At 41.2% G+C, this 24,276-nt stretch overlaps 1 protein-coding gene across 3 annotated transcripts in view; it reads left to right on the forward strand.

The window, feature by feature from the left end:
• Positions 1-24,276, forward strand: part of tenm1 (teneurin transmembrane protein 1) — a 298,794-nt gene that overhangs the window by 111,541 nt on the left and 162,977 nt on the right. For all 3 annotated transcript variants that reach the window (XM_086023607.1, XM_086023606.1, XM_086023608.1), the window contains one exon: positions 21,182-21,352. In XM_086023607.1, the coding sequence (XP_085879733.1) occupies positions 21,182-21,352 (171 nt within the window). The remainder of the gene's footprint in view (positions 1-21,181; positions 21,353-24,276) is intronic.

Here is a 24,276-nt window from a genome sequence, read left to right on the forward strand (position 1 = left end):
ATGAAGCGGTAATATTATGTCTCTGATTAAGGTGTCCAATTAGAGAGTATATAGGGCAACATATGAATGCAGATATTACTGCTTTTAAATCATTGCAGCACATGCCTCGTTTTCAGCAGGTGACACAGTATTCCACGGTTTCTTTACTACCCTTTGTCTCTGCTCGCAGACCCCCACAGTGCTGCAGAGACTATGAATTGCTTTGTTAATTTGTTCATTTCCCAGTGCACCTCCATCCTGCAGACTTAACTTGTTATTAAGCACAGCACGACCATCAGATATGAGGAGCGGGCATTATGATGGGGCATTTAAGGAGAGCTAGAGGACAGGTTCAGATTGCATCTATAATCTTGAAGGATAGATGTGATGACACCACCACCAGTCACTCATTTTATTGTTTAAGCCTCATTTGAGTTCTGCTTCTCTAAAACCTTGATGCCCTTTTGTGTCAGAAAAGCTCATTAGGGTATGCTGTGCATCAATTAATTTCACACTCATTTCTCAATTGAAGGATTTGCTATTATGATATATATTACATTGAATCAAATATGACCAGAGGCTGTGATGCGATGTTATAAAAAACTTTCCCTGTTTCCGTGTTGAAAATAATGGAAATGCCATTAATCTGTTTCAGCCCCATCTAAAAAAAGTAATGTTTTGCTACATGTTTTTGTTAAAGAGCAATAGCACAGGATTGTAAAATATAAATATATAAACATAATAAAAGAGCAAAACTGCTTTGATGAAGCGTAATCAAGCCGGATGACACACAGCTAACACTCTATAGTACATTTGTGTGTTGTGGCAGGCGTGGCCTCCCTAGAGAGTGCCTTGTAGCTCTGTAGCTCTCTCTTTCTCCTCTGCACACCTCAGTGGACTCCTCAGACTGAGGATAGCTTTACCCAACCAGTGAGAGCTCAGCGGACCCTGCACATACTTTCTAGGTTTTCTTCATAGCAATCCACTTGCACATATCGGTTTCATTGGAGCAATACTGAGGGTTAATTTACAGGATAAAACATATAACTGCATAAGATGTAGGAATTGCTGGTATTAAGTATTATTTAATAAATAGACGGCGATTCGAGTTAATGCCTGCACTAACTCTCGAACACCGGTAGGTGCACCACGCCCGTTTTGGATTAATTCTTTTGACAAAAATGGACGTAAAAGTCCTCGTAATTCAGTTTTGTTTCCCAATTGAATTATGCACCAACTGTATGCACTTTAGGAAATTGCAAGCTGCACTTACGGGTGTTGATTGTCATCGCTCAGCGCGGAGGGAAAAACGGCTCGCAGCGGGAGAGTGACGTCACAGAGAGCCAGGAAGAGGAAGAAAAAGTCAAGGCCAAAAATTATAAGTTCAACCAAAGAAAAATTATTGGAAAGGACCCGGAGGTTCTGCAGCTCAGCACGCAGCGTGGTTCAGAACAATTTGGGCTATCCCTTCCGGGCTCGCGGACACTGGTCGTGATAGCGGGTCGGCTTTGGGCGCACCTGTTTTGGGTGCAGATGCGCAGTTTTCTGTTTAAGCTAGTGAGTGCTAGAACCAACCGGATCGGGCCGAAGAAAATGGAGATCGCCACACGCACCATGATTGGTCTCGGGCTCTGGGCGACCCTCAAAAACGAAAACGGAAGCGAACCAAAAAAAAAAAAAAACGTTTAAAAAAAGGTTGTTCAAGAGAGTTGAGAGTCAAGATAGTGAGTTTTCCAAGAGCTGAGTTTTTTTCAAGAGAGGAGTTTTAGAAAAAAAAAGGTCTTTCGAGAGCGGAGTTTTTCAATGAGGTTAATGAGGTTGGCTGATTTCACCCCCACGTATGGGCGTTGCATGTAAGAAGAGTGTTCCCTAATTGTGTAGTTTTGAAGCTTCAGAATTTTTCACAAGAAAACAACATCCAACACATTCTGATTGACTCATATAGCATTTTTCATTTTCCATGCAACGACTTGTGCTGATGCAGTTACAAAAAAAACAAAAAAAAAGAAGCTTTTATGCGTTCTACCACCTGGGAATGAAGCTTACCTGCTCTTCAGATGCTCGTCCCTGAAATGATTTTGAGTGATAAAAAAATTAAAACCCAACAAGTATTTTAACATGTCTAATTTCACATGGCATGACATTACTAGGTCACACTTGTCCTAGTAATGTGTGGTTCGGTTGTTGGGTGCATATTCCAACTGGCGGCGGCGCCTCTCAGGCACGTCACTTTGAGTTTGATCTCCCTGGCAGGTCCAAAAGAGACGTGCTAATTGAATAAAGACACAGTGGGTCTGGCATCTTTATGCTGTTTCTTGTGTTGTTGTGATCCTGTGGCCAGATAACAACTCTTTGTTATCTGTGGTTGTATTGTCAAGAACATGCCGTTGGTCTGTTGGGCCCTGGAATATCCCCCAAAAGTCTGGGCTGTCGGAAGCTCAGAAAGTTGGATGTGTATTCCAGGTCAGTTGAAGAGAAGACGGCCGGGGGTTGTTTGACCACCACCGGTTGGCGTCCCATATTTGTTGCAAAGATTATTACTTTCTACCTTGAATTAAGTTGTCTCTGTTATTGAGCACTTGTTAAAAAAACATAGCAGGGACTGTCATAGGTTGCCAATGTTACCTCTTGTATGGTTCTTCACACAGAACAAAGTATCAGTCCATGCTCACAGAAGACAATAGTGTGGAGGGAGTAAAAAATAAAATTACATTAAAAATAAGTACAACAAATGATTACAAATTGTTATTGAATCTTATTTTGTGAGGATAATCTGTCACTCCAGATGGCACGGATGTAACATTGCAGCTGTCTTATCCGTGAACACATCCGACAGCTCAATAGGTTGTAAACACTGCTATTTCCCTGTTTGATAGCTCCTGCTGCATGTGCTGGTTAGATATTAGAAAGTAATCTAATGGCCTGCATGCAACACGGTGAATTATGGAAATTAAAAGAATAAACAATTAGTTTTGAGTGACTTATTTATGGCTAAAATATTGCACATTTGAGTGTGTGGGAGGATGAGGCAGATCAGTTATCATCTGTAGCTGCCTGTCAAACATGAATACATAAATACACTACATGCATGCATAAATTACTTCAAACTCAAGGGATATAATGGGGGCCCTTTCTGGAGGTCCCAATGAAGTGTGGTGTGAAATTGTAGGTGTGGACATACCACTCACACCAGGATGGCTCAAAACCTCAAAGCAATTAATCTAGTGAGCACATTCATTAGATTACGGTAACATTATACTGTATAGTAATAACAGACGCAGAGTGAAGTGTCACCGTGGGGTTGTTATTATTTATGTTCTTCACCTGTCGTTTTAAAGCCACATTGTTCCCCAGCTATATCAAATTTTAAGTGTTTTTTTAATAGGTTTTGATTGTATTTGTACTTACTGTAATGCTCTCACATGTGGGAAAGGAGACCATGTTTCAGCAATTTATTGAATGTCGAGAGAACAGTTAAACACAGACATTAAGCGCATTCACACAGGAGCTTGCCACAACTCTCGCCCAGACACTCACAATCATCAACATCACAAGTCACCCCTCCAGGCCCCACCTCTTAAAGACACATGCATGATTGTACACAAACATCCAGTACAACCTTTTTTCCAGTGATGTACCCCTTGTGAATTCTTTTTTTCAGCCAAATAGGCCTACCCTCCAACCAGCACAAAGCATATTTGCATGGGGGAAAAAAAAACCTGTGGTGTGCCATCAGTGTCTCAGTGATTTCTGTAACTACGGTTTTATGAATCCTGAATGACCGCCATCTTAAAGCACCGCCCCCTGGCGGTCAGTAGGGATGAAATAGAACGTGTTTGCAACTAGTAACTGTTTACGGCATGCAATTGACTTTTTGCCTGCCTTTTTCAATCTTTAATAAACTCTGATTAAAAAAACGTATGCATTTTAATAGCTTTTAGGATTAACTTTATGTTCTTTATGTGGGTTAAAATAACATGTTAAATGATATACAGGTAATAATGTGTTAATAATTTCACACATAAGTCGCTCCGGAGTATAAATCACACACCCGGCCAATCTATGAAAATAAAAACGCGATTTACAGTCCAAAAAATATGCTACAAATAATATAATTATGAAAATAACGACTACTGTTTCGATGTTTTTTTCTGTGTCTGTACAATTTTTGTTTTCTCTATGAATCCCATTGCCAGCAATATTACCTACAAATGCCATAATTAAATAAATGCATGCAGTAATACAAAATTTCAGCAAAACATGTTTTTGTGTTCTCTGTGGTTTATGTTGCTCTTAAACGACAAATATAATGTGTAATGTGAATCTAAACATCATGTGTGTTTCAATTTTTAATCCAGAAGGAGAGTATTCTCCGATCTTGGTCACTTATTGATTACTGCAGCCAAAATAACTGTCCAATTAACTGAGCAGACTATAGAATGCACAAATGCACATTCTACAGCTTTAATGGTTGATAGTTTGAGAATGAGTACACTTGTACTTGTGAACTTGTGAATCCAATTGTATGTTGGTGTTCTTCACTTTCTGAATGTTTTTTGATCGCGTGTATTTTTTTTTTGTGTGCGTGTGTGTGCACGCATGCGTGTGTGTGTGTTCCTCACCCGCAGCTTCTTTCAGCCAGCTGCTTCATGCCTCATGCCTCATTGGGGTTTATATTGATTGGTCCAGTTTCTCTTTGTTTTCACTCTTCTATTTTGGTCGACCGATGCAGCTTTAAGAAACCCACTGGCCTTTGCTAAAACTGCTCTAACTGCTACAGGAGCCTCAGATAAAATTGCTTTTAAAAGGCTAGACAAGCTGTGGTCATACTAAGGCTTTGAATAGAAAGAGAAGGCTTTGGAAAAAAAAAAAACATCTCCAGAAGGGCACAGAGATTGAAATACAATTCGATGAATCCGAAGATCACCTGGCAAGGATATATTCACATGCACTCAGATGGGTTTACAGATTGTTTTCCATTCATATTTCTCCGTGGTCTGTCCCAAGCACTGAGATGCATCATATAGTCAGAATCAGACTCATCAATTAATCACTCAAACACTTTGTTATTTGCTCTAATCTTCATGTTACTCTTACCAATAGAATATGAACAATGATTCTGACTTGGTTGGAAGAGTCTGTGTTCCAGTTTGACATTGAGAAAGGTCCATCATACCAAATGTGTTGGGATGGGGTGGACAAACTTTCTCAGACCCCTGACCTCAACCCCATTGAATACCTTTGACATGAAGTAAAATGGTGTCAGCTAAAAACATCGGTGACTTCTGACCTCACATATTTTTTTGAATGAATGAACAAAAATGGGCAGAAACGTTCAAAATATGCATAGCACGTCTTTCAGAAGAGTATAAGCTGTAACTGCCGAAGGGAGGAAAGAAAACATAATTCGAACAATTTCCATTGCTTATATGTGGGGTCATATCATTGCCCATATAATGTAAGTGGTGTGTGTTGCTTGCTTTGTCGTGTTTGTTGACGACTGCCAGAGGGGGATGTAAAATGGCACCTGTCCCTGCTTCAGTTAATCCTGTATGTCTGGAACATGACTCATCTTTCAGCAAAGGGCCAGATTAGTTAGACAGCAAGTAGGAGGTAAACACAGAGAGTAGGTGGCGGGTGTGACATGAAATGTAAAACAGTCCAACAGTGGCAGCACGTGACAACTCCAACACTGAGTTTAGCATTTAAAGGCTTATTCTATGACCACTGCGGTGCATCAAACTCATCAAAGTTGCCATTGTCTCACTCCTAACTGTGCATAGGTCTAATGCTATGGCGTTCATCTTGTCTTCTTTTTGAATGAGGTTTGGAGTTTCTTTTTCCAGACAATATTTTTTCCATTGAAGAGAAAAATCTCTTACCCTGCTGACAGTTTCGGCTATCACTTCAGCCTTCGTCAGAGCTGTCATCATCATAATGACACTCACTCCCCTGCCCTTTCTTTACACATCAATTCGTGCTCATTAAATCCTTAGACTATAACTGTGTCTGCCGCACTCATATAATACACAATAGCACAGAAGCGCATGTCAGCAGTGGCCCAATCATGCACATAAACATGCAGACTTAAAGAGTCAGCGCAGTTGGGGCTAGTAAGAAAAACATTTGACCATTTGATGTCTGTCATAATGAATCGACCCTCAAAACACATACAAACATCGACGCACCCCAGCCTCTCAGTCAGTCTCAGTCAGAAATTTGTTTTATTGGCTTAGGAGTTCCCATCCCTCACTCCCCTTCACTCTCCTTCACACTTGTTTTGCCCATTTATCTCTCTCCTCCATTACTCCGCTCTCTCCCTCTTGTGTGTGACTTTTATCTCTGGCCGCATTCCCTCCCTCCCTCCACTGCCGCCGCCACCGCCACCACCATCCCTCTGAAGTTGTGGCTTTGCTGGAGGCTGACACAGCCACGCAATGGAACTTGGATGAGCAATTGCATTTACTGTACATGCTAACCTACACGCTAAATGGAATGACTGATGCTTAAATGCGGGAATTGATTTTTTGTCTTTTCACCGGTTCATTCTAATACTATGGACCTCATTTACTAAGATCCCAAAGAGTGTTCACTAAATTGCATGTTTGCTCTACTGTGTTGTGTGTGATGTACTAAGATTGTGATCTTTAAGTTCCCAAATAGCTGGTGCTAAATTGCAAGTTCACTCACCGATTGAGTGTGCTGTTGGCAACACATGTACATATGATAGTGTCAGTTGTATTTAAACAGAGTGTTGTACTTTAGGTAGCGCTGATTGGTTTCTCCATGGAAAATTGGGAGAGCACCAAAAGCACAAAATTAAGTTTGAATTGATGAAATTGGAAGTGTTTATGGAAGAGAAACAAACTTTATGGAACTGCGGAAAAGAAATAAATCACTCCGATTATTTGGGGGGAACCAGCAAAAGTATAAAAGTCACACTGTGTTTGATTTAACACATTCAGAGTTTGTGGCATTTGGAAACGTTGTGTTTAAAACTTGGAACAGCACAACGGCTAAACAGTTGGGGTTGTAGTAGAAGTTGGTCGAAGATGGTAGCCCGTTTAAAATGCTAGGCTGACCGTTCTATAGGTGATTACTATTTGGCCCAGCCAGAAAGAAAGGTGGATAGACGGACGGCGGAAGGCGACAGAGCTGGGCATCGTCCCTCCGTCCCCGAGTTTCCGTCCTGCATGTTTAATCGACCCACGTGGTCCCACTCGGTCGGGGTCAGCCAAATGGCATTGAGAACATAATTTCACGTCACACGCAGGCGCCGCAGCTCTGCAAGGCAATAAACGGACAACATTTTTTTAGTAAAATGCCCAGCTCTGTTTCTTACTATCATTGTCTAATGCGTGTCTGTAGTCTATTGTTTTAAACATAATAAACAGTGTGCATTAAAGTAACGCAGTGGCACCTTGGATTATGAACTTAATCCGTTTAGTGAGCCCATATATATCCTGTAAGGTTCATAAACCGAGGAAATGTTTCCCATTGAAATGAATGGACATGCTAATGTAAATTAGGGGTGTAACGGTACACTCGGGTGTATTAATACGTTTTGGTATGGCATGTTCGGTTCGGTCCGCTTGCGTTCGGTTCGGTCCACTTATTAGCGTGAGCTTATGCACGGACGCTGAATGTTGTGTGCGGAAGACGAGAGTGGCGGCACAACAGTGAGAGCCAGTAAAGAGCCAGAGCTCGAAGGTCCCCGCGTACACTGCAGTGTCCTGTTTGGGAACATTCTGGCTTTCGTGTTCCTCATCGCCGATGGGGAAAGGTGCGTGGATAAGTCTGAAAGGTGTGTGCAGACATTGCTACATGAAATCGGCGGCTATGTTGCGGCTAGCACGTCTAACATGCACGGCATCATTCGACTGTGAATGTTTCTTAGACGAGGAGGCAAGCAGACTTTTTAGCCCAAAACGCCAAACTTAAACAGCGAGATTTATCTTCCAGGAACACGCCGTCAGACGTAGTTTAATTATCACATTTTTATTAATCCAAGTACAACTGCTTGCGCTCTTCTTTCTCCGCTGCTCCACTCGATGCATTCATGAACCTCGGAAACATCAGAACTCAGCAACACACAAATCCGACCACAACACAGATAACTCAATTCGTTACGATATGCTGTTGAACATGCAAAGATTTCAATGCCTAAAAAGTGTATACAATTTCAGTAAGACTTTTTTTTTTTAATCATTACAAAAAGAGTTTTAATATAGTTAGCAATAATTGTAACTGTTATTGTATGTATTTTTTTATCACAAAAAGTGTATACATGTACTGTCATGACAACTCGTCTTTAACTTGAATACTTAGATGTGTCATAGGCTGTTGCTGCTGAGTGTTTAAAGATTTCAGTGTCTAATGGTTCGCTTTTGTTTATTTTTCTAAAAAATGTACCATTTACTAGTCATCTTTTCAAAATAAACATATTTAAGAAAAAAAAATCTGTTTATTTTTTGTACCAAAAATATACCGAACCGAAGTTTCCAAAAAACAAACCGAACCGAAATGTGATTTAGTGTACTGTTACACCCCTAATGTAAATAAATAAAACACTTAAAGCTAATGAGTTGATCGTTGTTTTTAACTAGAGGAAGGGTGAAAATGGGAGGACTTCAGCTCCTCCATAGAAAAACAGTCTTCTTTTATAATAACATGGGGAAATTATTATTAATATTATTATTAATAATAATAATATTGTTGTTAGTATTATTGTTAGTATGTCTGCCTCTTTTGTATTTCATTGTTTAAATTTGGAATCGAGGAAAACTTGTCAATCTCTGTTAAAAAAATATTGAGAAAGTCGAATGTCACATTCTCATTTAAATGATTAATTGTTCTTTTGGACTTTTTTGTAACTTTTTGATTGCCCTGCACAGGCGAGCACTTTCTCATTTGTCAGTCCTAGGCTGTATTCACGCTTCAGCTCAGTTTGGATTTTTTTTGCTCCTATGCAACATGTGAACAGTACAATTCCATTTTTTTTCAAATCAGACCTGAGCCTCTATCGTATGTGGATATAAATTGGATATGTATGCAATGCGTCTGCATTATGTACGCACACATCCGACCAATACCTCATCAAAAGCCCAATATGCGCTTCGTGTGCGCGGGGGAGAGTGCTCGGGAGACAATTGTCCGTGAACCTGAAAAGTTGTTTCGCGTAACAAACCTTATATTCGACCTTATATTCGAATGTAACCCCACTTGAAACATGAAGCATGAAATTGACATTCGTGGCGATAGTAGTATTTCATTAATGGAGACGGTTCATTTCATAGGCGCGGCAATGAGCTGACGTCATCTTTAGTAGACGGCTCCATGAAATGAGGAGATCGAGGAGTGTCGCCTCATATCCCCATAATATTTCTACCTCCTCGCGCCTCACTACCCTGACAATATGATAAGATAAAATGGGCCTCTACACACAGGACCTTATTTACTGCACTGTACCACATGACATTGTTTTTTTTTTTTTTGGTTCACGTCACTCGATGTGGGGTTTTGTGCACATGCATGTCACATCACAGGTGCTTTCCATTCACGTTACAAGTCGCATTTGTTTTTGTCATATGAATGAGTATTACAAAATCTGATTTAACTAAAAAGCTGAATTGGACATCATGTCCTGCAGTGTGGACATAGCCTAATAAAAAGCAAAACAGTAGTGGTAGACTACCTTGCCTTGCATGATGCACGGAGCAGCATTACACAACATGAGAAGCACAGAAGAAGCACAACTAAACGTCCATGCCAATGTCGTTTGAATACCAAAAGAGTATGTAAACAGAGGTCATTTTTGTACAAACATATGGTGCAAACCCACATTTTTCGTAAACAGGGTCATTCAAGGTTCCATTTTAATGTAGTATAATTTCAAGTATGGGCATTGTTCTCCTGTATTGAATTTAGTTTTTTTTAAGATATGAAATCTTAAATTACTCTTACATACCGTGATGTGTGCCCTTATATTCATGCTGAATGTCTTCATTGTTGACAGGACCACATTTTTGGGTTGGACGGTAAACATGAGAACATATACAGTGCCGTGAAAAAGTATTGCCCTTTTCTGAAATTCCTTTTTTTGCATCCCCTCTTTAATAAGTAAACATAAAATACTGTTTTAGATGGTGATTTTATTTATTAAGGGCAAAAGATAATATCCATCCATCCATTATCTGTACCGCTTCTCCTCACAAGGGTCGCGGGGCGTGCTGGAGCCTATCCCAGCTGTCTTTGGGCAGTAGGCGGGGGACACCCTGAACTGGTTGCCAGCCAATCGCAGGGCACACAGAGACAAACATCCGCACTCACAATCACACCTAGGGGCAATTTAGAGTATCCAATCAACTTACCATGCATGTTTTTGGAATGTGGGAGGAAACCGGAGTGCCCGGAGAAAACCCACGCAGGCACGGGGAGAACATGCAAACTCCACACAGGGAGGCCGGAGCCGGGATCGAACCCACGACCGCTGAACTGTGAGGCGGACGTGCTAACCAGTCGACCACCGTGCCGCCCAAAAGATAATATAAATAAGTAAATACATGTAAAAAAAATATGAGTAAAATAGTACAAGTATTGTAAAAAATATGTATTTAAAGCTACCTGGCCCTGTTTGAAAAAATATACTTGCCCCCTAAACCTAATAACTGTTTTGTATCTGTAATTGCCATTGATTTTTCCATATCTCTGTAGAGATGTTTGGCCCACTCTCCTTTGCAGAATATCTTTAAATCACCAACACCGGAAGGTTTTCAATCATGAATGGCCTTTTTAAGGTCATGCCACACAACACTTCATTTGGACAAAAGTCTATACTTTGACGAGGCCGGTCCAGAACTTTCTTTTCCTTTTTTTTTGTAATCATTGTCCTGCTGCAGACCATAAGTGTGCTTCAGCTTGACGTCACAAACTGATGGCTGAACATTCTCCTTTGGGATTTTCTGGTAAAGAGCAATTAGTCCAGGTCCTGAAGAAGCAAGGAGCCCCAGAGAGTCACACTACCGCTACCATGACTGTGGTTTGACTGTTGATATGGTTTTCTGAAATGCCATGTTACATTCACGCTAGATGTAATGAGATGCACACCTTCCAAAAAGATCAACTTTCATCCCACCACTTCGTAGAATAGTGTCCCAAAAGTCTTGTGAATCATACAGATTTTTTTTCTTCCAAAAGTAAGACAATCCTTTATGTTGCCTTTGGTCAGCAACGGTTTTTGCCATGGATGTCATTCTTACCCAGTCTTCTCTTCTCTTGATGCCCTCCTGGATGAGTTGCCGCTGTGCTCTTGGGGTATTTTTTGTAGGCCCACCACTCTTGGAAAGGTTCACCACAGTTCCATATCTTTTTCTCCATTTGTGGATAACGGCTCTGACCATGATTTGCTGGAGTCTTAAAAACATTTTGGAATGGCCTTGTACCCCTTTCCATGCTTATGGGTTAGTTTATTTATACACATATAATGATATAATGATTTTATTACTTGTCTGTCCTTGAATTCCTTTGGATTGTGGCATTTTGTTGCTGAGATCTTTTGGCTGACTTGGTTTTGTCAGACAGATTATGTTTGAGTGATGTCTTGATTGAACAGGTCTGGAGGTAATCAGGCTTGGGTGTCGCCAGTGAAAATGAACTCAGCGTTCCAAAAATGAAAAAATGATTAGCCATAGTTAATTCATGATTTAATAAGTAGGGCAAGTACTTTTCCATACAAGGGCCAGGTAGTTGTGATTTTTTTTTCCTTAATAAATAAAATAACCATTTATAGACTCCATTTTGTTTACGTTGGTTATCTTCATCTGATATTCACATTTTGCTTGATGATCTTAAACATTGAAGTTGGAAAACTGTACAAAATTGGATTTTGAGAATAGGACAAATACTTTTTAACAGGACTGTAAGTGTTTTGTAAGTAGCATGAATTTGTAAGTTTGTAACAGTGCAGATTGACAAAATGAATACACTTCCTCCCCCTTCTCTGCATTAGTATCCAGTTACGCACATTCCATAATCCATATCGCTCTGCATAATTCATCAGTATCGTCTTGGACCAGCTTCAGCTGGAGAATCGCTACATAATGTGTGACATCAAATGGAAGAGATGAATTTAAGATTTGCCAGAGAAAATGTAGCATCTATGAACGCTACCACACAATTGTGATGTGATCACAAAAGAAGCTTCGCTATTGAAAAGCTATATATTGAAAACACCAATGCTAGTGGGAAATGTAGTTAAACATAACGGCCACCAATGCCCATCACTGCTCAGAGGTGATATGCGTGACTGCTGCTTGTAAATTTGAGATAATTCAGAAGCTCCAAAACGGCATAGCTGAATAGATGGTATGTCATGATAATTTCTGTTGGCATTTGAAAAATGTTAACACGTTCTCCCTGCTAATATAATCATGATTAATATAATGAAAACTATAGTTTTTACAACAGTGGGATTCAATAGGGGTCAGACCACTACCAAGGCTGGACATAATGAAACCTGTCCATCTGACTGGAAATGTGCTTGGTGATACTGTTCCACTCCAGCACTACATAGTACACAATGTCACAGTAATATGTATTATGAAGTCGGTGGTGACCCCTTCACTGAGCAAGCTTTTTCACCACAGCACCATCTGTTACATCTGGTACTGTAAGTCTCTGCTCCACTTGGTCAGAATGAAATCGGACTTCAATGGCAAAACTAAACATGTTTCCCAATCTTGTCCTTTACGCAAATCAGCATCAACATTTAATAGGAAACTAAGTAAATGTCACAAAAGTACACATCCAGTGGTTCAAATGACATTCTATTCTAGCTCTCAACATAAAAAATATAGTAACAGTTATTCGACAAATACATTGGTTCCCTACTGTACTCCACGTAGACATATTACAAGTAAAAGCACCGTCTCTCTTTGAGTCGTAGTCTCTCTTCAACCATATCCTTCAAGTCGATCTCAGGGGGTAAGTGACAGCACAGAACCCCCTCAGTGCACTGCCGTCCTATTACCTGTGGCAGTCATCTCACTGTCACGCTGATCAATGATTCATGTGCAGGAGGACATTGGCCTGTTAGCTTGCTGCGCTGCAGCTCTCAGTTCACTGGCTCCACTGTGCTGCTGCCTCTTCAGGAAATAATGACTGGACTTCCTCTGAGTATTTCTCCAACCGTTAGGCACCTTGTGGGAAGAACGCTGAGAAGATGGACACAGAAGGAAAGATGGATAGACAGCCAGGGAGAAAAAGAGTACAAGCAATGATTCATGCAGAGCACACACTGCTCACATAACTGACTGCATGCTGTTGGAAGAGTGTGTGTGTGTGTGGATGAGTGTGTCTTTTTCTTAAATTCACAAGAATAAGGTGTCATGAAGTACCATAATTGAATCTTTAAAATATACATTTTGTTTATTTTTTCCAGCATGTGTATTGTAACATACATGGTCTTTCCCAGTGCGCCAATTGTAATAAGACGTTTTAAACATAATACTTCCAATTGACCCCCCCCCCCCTTCGAAATTTCCGATACATCTGGCATTTTAGGGAGTAGGGACAGAGGGACACTTTTTGGTAACATTATTTTTTTTTGTCACGGCCATCACTTTCAGCTATTGTATATTTGCTTCTGACTTTATTTATTTATTATACAATATTTATATATGTATTTATTCCTTTGAGTCGGGTAAAGCAGATGGCTGTAAATATTACAGTAGCCATGAGACCCACTGACGGTTTCTTCAGGGAATAAAGATAATCTGTGGTGAGATTCCAATTTGTGGCCAAGCCAGAAGATTGTCTTGCATTTTAGAACACCACAACATATTTTGATATAATGTTAACCCGGAATTTAAAGGCACATTGCTTTGAATAACAAGTCTAGGATACATAACTTTAATCTTAACATTTGACAAACACATTTCATAGAACAAATCTGACCAATTACTTAAAATTAGAGGTTATTTGTTCAGAATGTCATCAGCTTGTCCATGTTTTTTTTTTGTTCTAATGAGCAAGCTGTCATTATATTTAAACAGGTGAAGAATATTGGTGGGTGTGTCTCAATACTAGTCAACAACTGATTTAGAAATTTAATCTTTTTCCCTGTGTGCAATTTGTAGAATTTGTAGATTTATCTCTCTGTGTGTTGATGTTAAGCACATGTTGGATGCTGGGCTATAGCTTGTTTGAGCTTAAGGTTTACTATTGTTTTGGGAGTCTAAGGCTATAATAAATCCCTTAGCAGCAACATACTGTATCTCCATGACAACTGTTCAAATTGTATTTGTTGGAATATGAGAAACAACACTGAATTTCAATTGAGTTGGTTTTGTCAAACCATTGTTAAGCACAAGTTATGCCCGGAGGCTACTTAGATTTGACTTTTCTGTTATATTTGAAGTGATGGCCTTCTTGGGACCAGCTGTCTCTCTGATGTTGCTACAAATATTGCAAATGTTACAAAATTGTGAAATGACTTTACTGTCTTCCTAAAATTAAACAGAGGTTTGACAATGCTCATGGCCTCATGAGCTTTAAAAGTAATTAAATAATACAAGATATTTGCATTAATCATATTTGACTGAGGCGGCACGGTGGTCGACTGGTTAGTACGTCCGCCTCACAGTACAGAGGGCGTGGGTTCGATCCGGCTCCGGCCTCCCTGTGTGGAGTTTGCATGTTCTCTCCGTGCCTGCGTGGGTTTTCTCCGGGTACTCCGCTTTCCTCCCACATTCCAAAAACATGCATGGTAAGTTGATTGGACACTCTAAAGTCTCTGTGTGCCCTGCGATTGGCTGGGAACCAATTCAGGGTGTCCCCCGCCTACTGCCCGAAGACAGCTGGGATAGGCTCCAGCATGCCCCGCGACCCTTGTGAGGATAAGCGGTATCGATAATGGATGAATTGATATTTGACTGAAACAGATGATGAAATGACGTGTATGACTTACTATGATATTGTCGCTGTCAAAAAATATATGTGTACCTTTACAGAGCCGAAAGAGTCATTCCTGTTGCTGTGCTTACAATTGCTAGAGTGCACACTCCGCACATACACTCCACATGACCATCCTCTTCTCATCATGTCCCTCATCACAGCTCTGTGACTCAAGATAGTAAGTGTTGTACGCTAAAGGTTAACAACTATAAAACAAAGAGTGAGCAAGAAAAAAAAATAGGAGCGACTGATGAGCAGGAAGGGCAAGTATTCTAAGAGCAGCTTTTTAGGGATGTTGTGGTGAAGAGGAGAGGGCAGGAGAGTTGTTAAGGACCGCTGTCACAGAGTCGTCGCTGGAGTAGCAAAGGACTAACATGTTGGTGCATTGAGGCACAAGAAAAACATTTCGGATTCACAAAAGTACAGATAAAACAGAGCACTCTTTTCTGCCAAATAACATGCAGGAGTATTTGGACTTGCAAATTGTGTTTCATATCGGTTTTATGTAAAATTCATCATAGTCTGGGCTCTATGGTGGTGCATTGTGTGCCCGTAGTCTGAAAATGATTTCTCAGTGGAGAATGAATTTTCACGGAGGAAGTCAGCTCACGAAAAGCTTGGCCATCAGATGCATATTTCCTATAATTTAACAGGATGTGACATGACCATATACTTTGTACAAATGATCAACACCATTTTTCTTTTTCTGTTTTAGTTTTTTTTTAAATCTTTGTCTTACTGTTGGTGCCCAATATAAATAGATGTACACAGAGATGTAAAACAAAGTTTTACACGAAAAGGCAACACTACTGGGGCGAGGGAAGAGGATTCAGTAACCCAATTGGGGGGGCCTCAGAGTTTTCAACTAACACGTGTTTTGAAGAGATCACATGCGTTCACTTGTGTACCCACTTTTTGGTACATTTTTGTTCAGTGGGATTTTACATGAGATTTTTCTCATGTAAAATATATTTTTCTTGGTTCAATGTAGGCTGATAAACAGTGTTATACAGCAGTGCTTCCAAACCGGTGTGCTGGGCACCCTTGTGTGCCACGAAAGATCAAAAGGAGGCAAGGAGAAAATGATACAATTTCAATTAATTGGTCTTAAAAATAGCAATTATGAATTACAAATAAATGTCTTTTAAAAATCTATCTGCCATTGCTGTATAGGGACAGGCATAACTAATGTCCTTCCATTAAATGTCAGAAGAAACAATAAACCTTTTGCCATTCATACAAGGGCATAATCGTGGCTTCCTACGAGTATATCATCTTTGTTTTCAATTAAACAGGCACAGATTTCACTGTGAGTAAACACATTGATCTGTAAATTGGGACTAGATCATGAGTCGTAGATTTTACATAGAGACTTTTCTGTTATTCCGATTGAAGTAATTCCAAATGAAGATCTGTGCTCACCTGTTTACTTGTGACATGATTTATTCCGATCTGCCGTTTACATGCAGCACTACATTCATCAGATCAGTCGTGTCACAAGCATGTGACACGCGGAGATCGATGTAAACACGTGATTTGTCAAGATGGAGTTAATTTGTGTATATTTAGCACCGGAGCTGGGCACTTGGCCCTCTTTTGCCGGTCCGTCGTCCGTCCGCGACTTGGGTACCCTTCCGTCCTCGTTCCTCCGTCCTTATTCATAAAAAATATAATTCTCCGACCCCGTCCGTCCTCGTCCTTTTAAAGGGCTTCCATGCTTCCATTCTGTTGCCCCCCCTGCAAAATGGATATTCAAATGATGACCAAAGTTTGATGTTGCAATTTGTATATCTGAAAGTCCACGCCCCCTCATGTCCCAGTCGACATGACAATATTCTATTAAATGAGATGACGTGATTCTCTGTGGTAAGAGGTTTAATTTTAAGTAAAGTTTAAAGTAAAGTTTCACAGGCGAACCCGCCATTCATGACAGTGCCATTCCCAGATTAATGGGCGAATCCTCCAATCATAACAGTGCCGTTCCCAGTGTGCACTCGCATATAAGAATAAGAATAAGAATAAGAATAAGAATGCCTTTATTGATCCCACAGTGGGGAAATTTTCATTGTTACAGTAGCAAAGATATAGGTCACACAGGGGCGGCGGCATAATGTGGCCATTAATGTATAACATTGACGGCAAACATTTAGAATCAAACCTATGTAGATATACGCAGTAACATGTGTATATACACATGTGTATACACACCAACCTACATCTACATAAAAAATATGAGGAACACTCATTTCGGCCTGTACATAGTACAGAGGAAAAAATACTCTAAGTGACAGTGCTGCAGTGCTGTAGTGAAATGTAAGGAACAGCATTGGATAAAAATAAAACTAGACTAACAGTAGTGGGGAATGTTGAGTATTGCACGGTATTACAGTAGTGGGGAATATTGGGTATTGCACGATACGAGCTCAGGTGCAGGACTGCACAATTGCACTAATGACCGCCAGTTTGTAGAGACTACACAATGTTCTTGTTAAAGAGTCTGACAGCAGCAGGCAAGAAGGAACGGCGGAATCTCTCCTTTGCACAGCGAGGGTGTAACAGTCTGTCACTGAAGGTGCTGTGGAGTGCTGTTAGGGTGCCCTGGAGGGGGTGGTCCGGGTTGCCCAGCATTGATGACAGCTTGGCCAACATCCTCCTGTCCCCCACCGAGTCCACAGAGTCCAGGGAGCAGCCCAGGACAGAGCCGGCCCTCTTGACCAGTTTGTCCAGCCGCTTCTTGTCCCGGGCCGAGACGCCGCCTGCCCAGGTGACCACTCCCTGGAAGATGACCGATGCAACCACCGAGTCATAAAAGTTCCTGAGGAGTGTCCCCTGAACCCCAAAAGACCTCAGTCTCCTGAGTAGGAAGAGTCTGCTCTGACTCTTCCTATAGAGGGCGTCTGTGTTGTCGCACCAGTCCAGTTTATTGTTCAGATGAACACCCAGGTACTTGTAAGTTGAGACTCTCTCAACATCTGTTCCCCGGATGTTCACTGGTGCAGGTGAAGAGTGCTGGCGCCTACCGAAATCCACCACCATTTCTTTGGATTTCCCCGCATTGATCAGGAGGCGGTTCTGCTGGCACCAGTCCACAAAACCCTGAGTAAGTTCTCTGTACTCCCGATCATCTCCGCCTGTGATGAGGCCGACAATCGCAGAGTCGTCAGAGAACTTCTGCAGGTGACAGGTAGGGGTGTTGTAGTTGAAGTCCGAAGTGTAGAGGGTGAACAGGAAGGGAGCCAAGACAGTTCCCTGTGGGGCCCCCGTGCTGCAGAGGAGCACGTCAGACACACAGTCCTGTGTCCTCACATACTGTGGCCGGTTTGTGAGGTAGTCCTGGATCCATGTGGTGAGGTGGTGCGCCACCCCCGCCCGCTCCAGCTTGTCTCCCAGTAGGGTGGGCTGGATGGTGTTGAAAGCACTGGAGAAATCAAAGAACATGATCCTCACAGTGCTCCCCGCCTTCTCCAGGTGGGAGAGTGAAGTGTGGAGGAGGTAGATGATGGCATCATCCACACTGATGCCAGGCTGGTATGCGAACTGGAGTGGGTCCATTGAGGAGCTCACCAGGGGGCGCAGGTGGACAAGGGCCAGTCTCTCCTGGGTCTTCATCAGGTGAGACGTCAGCGCCACCGGTCTGAAGCTGTTGAGCTCCTTCGGGTGGGGGGTCTTTGGCACCGGGACCAGGCAGGATGTTTTCCATAGCTGGGGGACCCTGCCCAGCTTCAGGCTCAGGTTGAACATGTGCTGGACAATTCCACACAGCTGGTCTGCGCAGGATTTGAGGAGCTGGGGGCTGATGCCATCTGGACCCGCTGCCTTCCTCGCCTTCATCTTCTTCAGCTGGTTCCTCACCTGAGATGTTGTGAAGGCCAAGGCTGGACAGGAAGGAGTGGTGGCTATCTGGTGTAGCTGGGAGCTGGAGACTGTGGAAAAAAGAGGGGAGGGGGTGACACGCCCAGCAGGAGGAGTAGGTGGAGACTGCAGCAGGAGAGACTGAGTGGAGGCAGGCATCTGATCGAACCTATTGAAAAAGAGATTTAGCTCATTTGCCCACTGCAGGTCCCCCCCAGTCCGGGTCTTGGGTTGTCCGTGGCCTGAGATGGTCTTCAGGCCCCTCCAGACTCCCCTGGCGTTATTCTGCAGCAGCTGCTCCTCCATCCTCTTCTTGTAGGACCTTTTCCCCTCTCTGATCCTCCTCCTCAGCTGGCGCTGCACAGTCCTCCGCTCCTCTATGTTGCCTGACGCAAAAGCCCTCCTCTTCTCCTTCAGGAGAGCTTTTATGTCTGGTGTGATCCAGGGTTTGTTGTTGGAGAAACACCTTACTGTCCTGGTGGGTATGGTGTTCTCCATGCAGAAATTTATATAGTCTGTAACAGTGTCCGTTAGACTACTAATGTCTTCCCCGTGAGCATCGCTGAATACTTCCCACACAGTTGTGCTGAAGCAGTCCTTTAAGGCCTCCTCGGCCTCTCCAGACCATCTCTGAACCGTGCGGGTCACAGCTGGCTACCCTCACTAACTAATTTTATGTTCATCTTTTAACCCGAACAACAATCAACTCTTTTGTCATCATGTTTCGAGCTAAATCAAGTCCTGTGTCTTGAACTCCCAAGTCCAAGTCAAGTCACAAGTTTTCTACATTTTGCAAGTCAAGTCCTAAGTGTTCCAATAAATTTGAGTCCAAGTCACAATGACCCAGGTTCAAAGTGAATTAATGGGATATACTAAATGGCGACAAACTCCAACCACACAATATATAAGACAGGCAATTTGCATTGCTCTACCTCTAGTGTCATTATAAGTTGCTTTTCCATTTGTGAATTACGAAACCCCCAAGACCAAATCTTTATAATAGAAAATTTAGAGTTGAGAGAAAAAAAGAAGACACATTTCGTATGAATGACTTGTAGTCATATTGATGTGCAGAATGTGTGCATGTCAATGTCTGGTCTTGTCACAGGCTGACAGTTCAATTAGTGTGAACTAAATGTTGCATGACGTCTCCCTCGTGGCCCTTGTAATCATCATCAGTGTTTTGCTTTGAAGAACTCATATTGTGCGTGATTCGAGAGCTAAACCAACATTGGCTCAAGCTAGTAAGATGTTGAGTATATATTGTTTCCTGATCCCCGTAAGAGGGTACAGCATTGCGTCAAAATGTCCCAAGTTGATGTTTTACGTTATTTAAGTATCCCTCATCAAATGGTTGATGATCGAGAGCTCAAGTGGGTTACAAGTAAGTCCGTGTGGAAGGCATCAGCTTGTTCATTTGTGTTGGTCATCATGTCTAATTTGGGTTTCCTGAGCAGCCATTTTGTGTGTGAGTTTGCAAGCTTGTGTCAAGGGCTTTCTGTGGCTGCCACCAATCAACAGAAGGAAGATAGACAGTGAAGATGTTTGAAGTCTTCAGAAGTTCTTTGATCTGCAATGCTTGCAGACAGCCTCTGACTGCCACCAATGCAAAGTTACTTTGTGGTTCGACTCTTTGCCTTTGTTTGATGTTCCGAAGGTGTCACAGAAGAAAACGTGGCAGTGATTTATTTCATTTATTTCTTCTTTGCTTCAGTGAAGCAAATCATCCTTTAAAGATATGTTTCAAGTAAAAATGAAAGCAACGTAGGACTGCAACTTTGCATACATGGAACATTAAGATTTGTTTGAGCGTGGTGAATATTTTATGGAATGTTTTATTGACAGTCGTGCAAGACAATTAATTTCTTTAATGGGCAGGTGTTGGTTGTTTCTATTTAACAGTGTGTTGAATTGTTTTCCCAGTAAACAGTTTGATGAGCGGGAGGGGGAAATCTAGTATCCTCCCATACCCTTTGTTGTTTAAAAGGCCCATATGGATTGTGAATCGGCAGCGGCTTTCAAAGCATCATTAGTCATGCACAAAAGACTGTGTTAGCACTTTAATATCAGCCTTGGGCTCAAGTTCTGAAGATATCCCATAATTGCCCACCTCTGCCACAATCTACTGTATGTGAAAGGCTGCTGGGTGTGCATGTGTGCGACCATGCATGTGTGTGTGTGTGTGTGTGGGGGGGGGGTATGTTTGCCTGTGTTCTTTGTGCATCTGCTAATTGTGTGCTGCCTTGATGGACACTAATAAGCACATAAAATGAATGATGGCCCAGATATGGGCATTAAAGGAGAGTCAGACATGCCCATATACACATGCTGAATTCTAATCTTTTCTCTCCTTTCTCTCCCTTTGCTACTCATTGCACGCATGTGTGTTTGTGTGTAGCCGTCCACCTGTTAGGTCTGACCTGGCATCTGCGGCACGGCGAGAGCCAGCTGTATGAGAATGGTGTGAGCTCAGCAGACCATCAACAGGAGGATCGCGAAACTAGACCTACCAGCTCCATCCACCTGCTGGACACACTCAACCCAGAGAACACACATGCCAGTGACAGAGGTGAGCTTAAAAAAAAGAAAAAACATATTAATGACAGATACAGTATATCAGGGGTGCCCAAGTCCAGTCCTCAAGAGCCCCTATACATCATGTTTTAGGTGTATCCCTATTCCAACGCACCTGATTCAAATGCTCAGCTCATCAGTAAGGTTTGCAAAAGCCTGATAATGATCCTGATTATATACATATATGTATATATATATATATATATATATATATATATATATATATATATATATATATATATATATATATATATATATATATATATATATATATATATACATATATGTGTATATATATATATATATATATATATATATATATATATATATATATATATATATATATATATATATATATATATATATATATATATTGCATCATTCCCAAGAAGACTCATGGCTGTACTAGCGCAAAAGAGTGCCTCGCCTCAATAAAATGCAACACCGTCTGAATACTTATGACATACTTATGATGTGATAATTCAGTTTTCTTTATTAATAAATTAGCAAACATTTCTACATTTCTGATTTTTCCTGTCAAGACGGGGTGCCGAGTGTACATTAATGACACATACAAATGAACTTTTTTGATTTTGGCAAATGGCTGCAATGACACAGAAAGTGAAACATTTCAAGCAGTCTGAATAATTTCTGTACCCACTGTATGTATGCATATATATTCCGTCTATGTGACGGACTGATCCGTCTATCCGCCTGTGGACGCTCGTTTTACTTTACTTTACATTAACCAACTATTCACAAAAATTTCCATAATTGATCGCAATTAATCACATTTTTCAACTACAATTTTTTACGAAGCTTTGAACAGATATTTACTGTACTTGAGTAAAATCTTGGAATTAATGTGGACAAAAAATACAAGTATATTTCAATTCAAAGACTGTTCCACTAGCTTTCTTTGATCCTTCATTATGGTTCTTTTCCTGTAAAATACAACTGTTGAACGATACACCAAAGACGTACAACTAATATGGTATTTGAATTTGGCTTTGCAAAGTGTTTTGGATTTCTCCAATGAGCTGTTGAGCAACTGTTTAAAATAAAACCGTGCAAAAGTCTGTCTTTGCGACAGTGAGTCTCCTCTAAGTTTGACTGCAAAGGGAGCAGATCTTCTGCCACAGGAAGTTTTTGTTCCCATTTTTTATGAGTTCATCTCAAAGGTGTACATTTTTTTCCACATACACATCACTATTTCTCTCAAATATTGTTCACAAATCGGTCTAAATCTGTGATAGTGAGCTCTTCTCCATTGTCAAAATAATCCATTCCATCTCACAGGTGTGCCATATGATTCTGATTAGACACCATGATTAGTGCACAGGTGTGCCTTAGACTGCCCAAAATAAAAGGCCAATCTGAAAGGTGCAGTTTTTCCACACAGCACAATGCCACAGATGTCGCAGGATTTGAGGGAACGTGCCATTGGCATGCTGACAGCAGGAATGTCAACCAGAGCTATTGCTCGTGTATTGAATGTTCATTTTTCTACCATAAGCCGTCTCCAAAGGCGTTTCAGAGAATTTGACAGTACATCCAACCAGCCTCACAACCGCAGCCCACGTGTAGCCACACCAGCTCAGGACTGTATTGTGTATGTGGAAAAAATTTAGACATTTGAGTTCATCTCATAAACCTTGAGCTCATCTCATAAAAAATGGGAGCAGAAACAAAAGTGTTGCATTTATATTTTTGTTGAGTGTGTGTGTGTATATATATATATATATATATATATATATATATATATATATATATATATATATATATATATATATATATAAGATATTGTTTTTTGCCCATACAGTACATGCATTGCTTTCTTTATCACTACCTTAATACTTGTCATAACAAATGTAATGTTCCACCTTACTTCAAACAAAGCACATTTGAATTGTCAGTACACACTGAAACTGACTGTCCAAAGGTGTGAATACCAGTCAGAACATTTTTATTTGAACCTTGGCTTGCATACACAGTATGCTATGTGTGACGCATGTTCTGATAATAGACCTCACTCTATAATTAGTTTAGAACTTATTAGTCATTTCAAAGAAAGGCAAGATAATTGGTTAATCATGTTCCCTGTTAGCCGCTACGTGACTTGAATTGACTCTCGCCACTCTCTTCTCAACTAGCCAGAGGAATTACTAACACCAATTTAACCCCATGATACGGTACATTAATTGTGAGTGTTGCAGGTCATGATGTCAGGCAGGACACAACAACCTTCACGGTTGGCTGATGGATATTGCATAGTTGTCAGTGCTCATGTTCAGCACTTAGACTGAGAGAAGGTGTCAGATAAACTGCACCCACTGCATTTTAGGCAACCTGGGACATCCCTAAAGCAACGGCTCTTGATGAATCCTCACATTCGGAGGATTAACGCTCAAATCGGGAGTTAAATCCAAGATAATAGAGCACACGGGGCCCATTGAATTTACTTATGACTTGCATCACAATCTATTGTTTCAACATCTATTGATTTAGGTGCCGGATAAAAACTAGGACATAGAAATGGGCAAAGTTAAGACGATGGGTTGATATTAATTCACTACCCTCAGAGGTATTCCCTACACGGCGGATGGCCAGAGAGATTAGAGATTGGGCTGTAATCCAGTGCGTCAGATTATCACGCTCATCCTGCTGTATCCTCACCTCTCACACCCAGAAACCGCACAATCCCCCAGATTACACCGCAAGGCCTGGTGAGTGGAGGCTGCAGGGAACCAAAAAGGATAAAGACATGACACTAGAGCGAGATGAGCAAGAAAAGGGAGGTGGTAAAAAGACATGAATGATTGATTGGGAGCGATTTGCTTGAAGGATGGTCAAGGTGCAATTTCACAAAAGTGATGAATCTGAATAATTATTCACGTTCAAATAAATGCTTATTTGTCT

This window comes from Filicampus tigris, chromosome 2 (assembly GCF_054856515.1).
Source record: "Filicampus tigris isolate MCC_2025a chromosome 2, RoL_Ftig_1.0, whole genome shotgun sequence".
Classification (NCBI taxonomy): Eukaryota; Metazoa; Chordata; class Actinopteri; order Syngnathiformes; family Syngnathidae; genus Filicampus; species Filicampus tigris.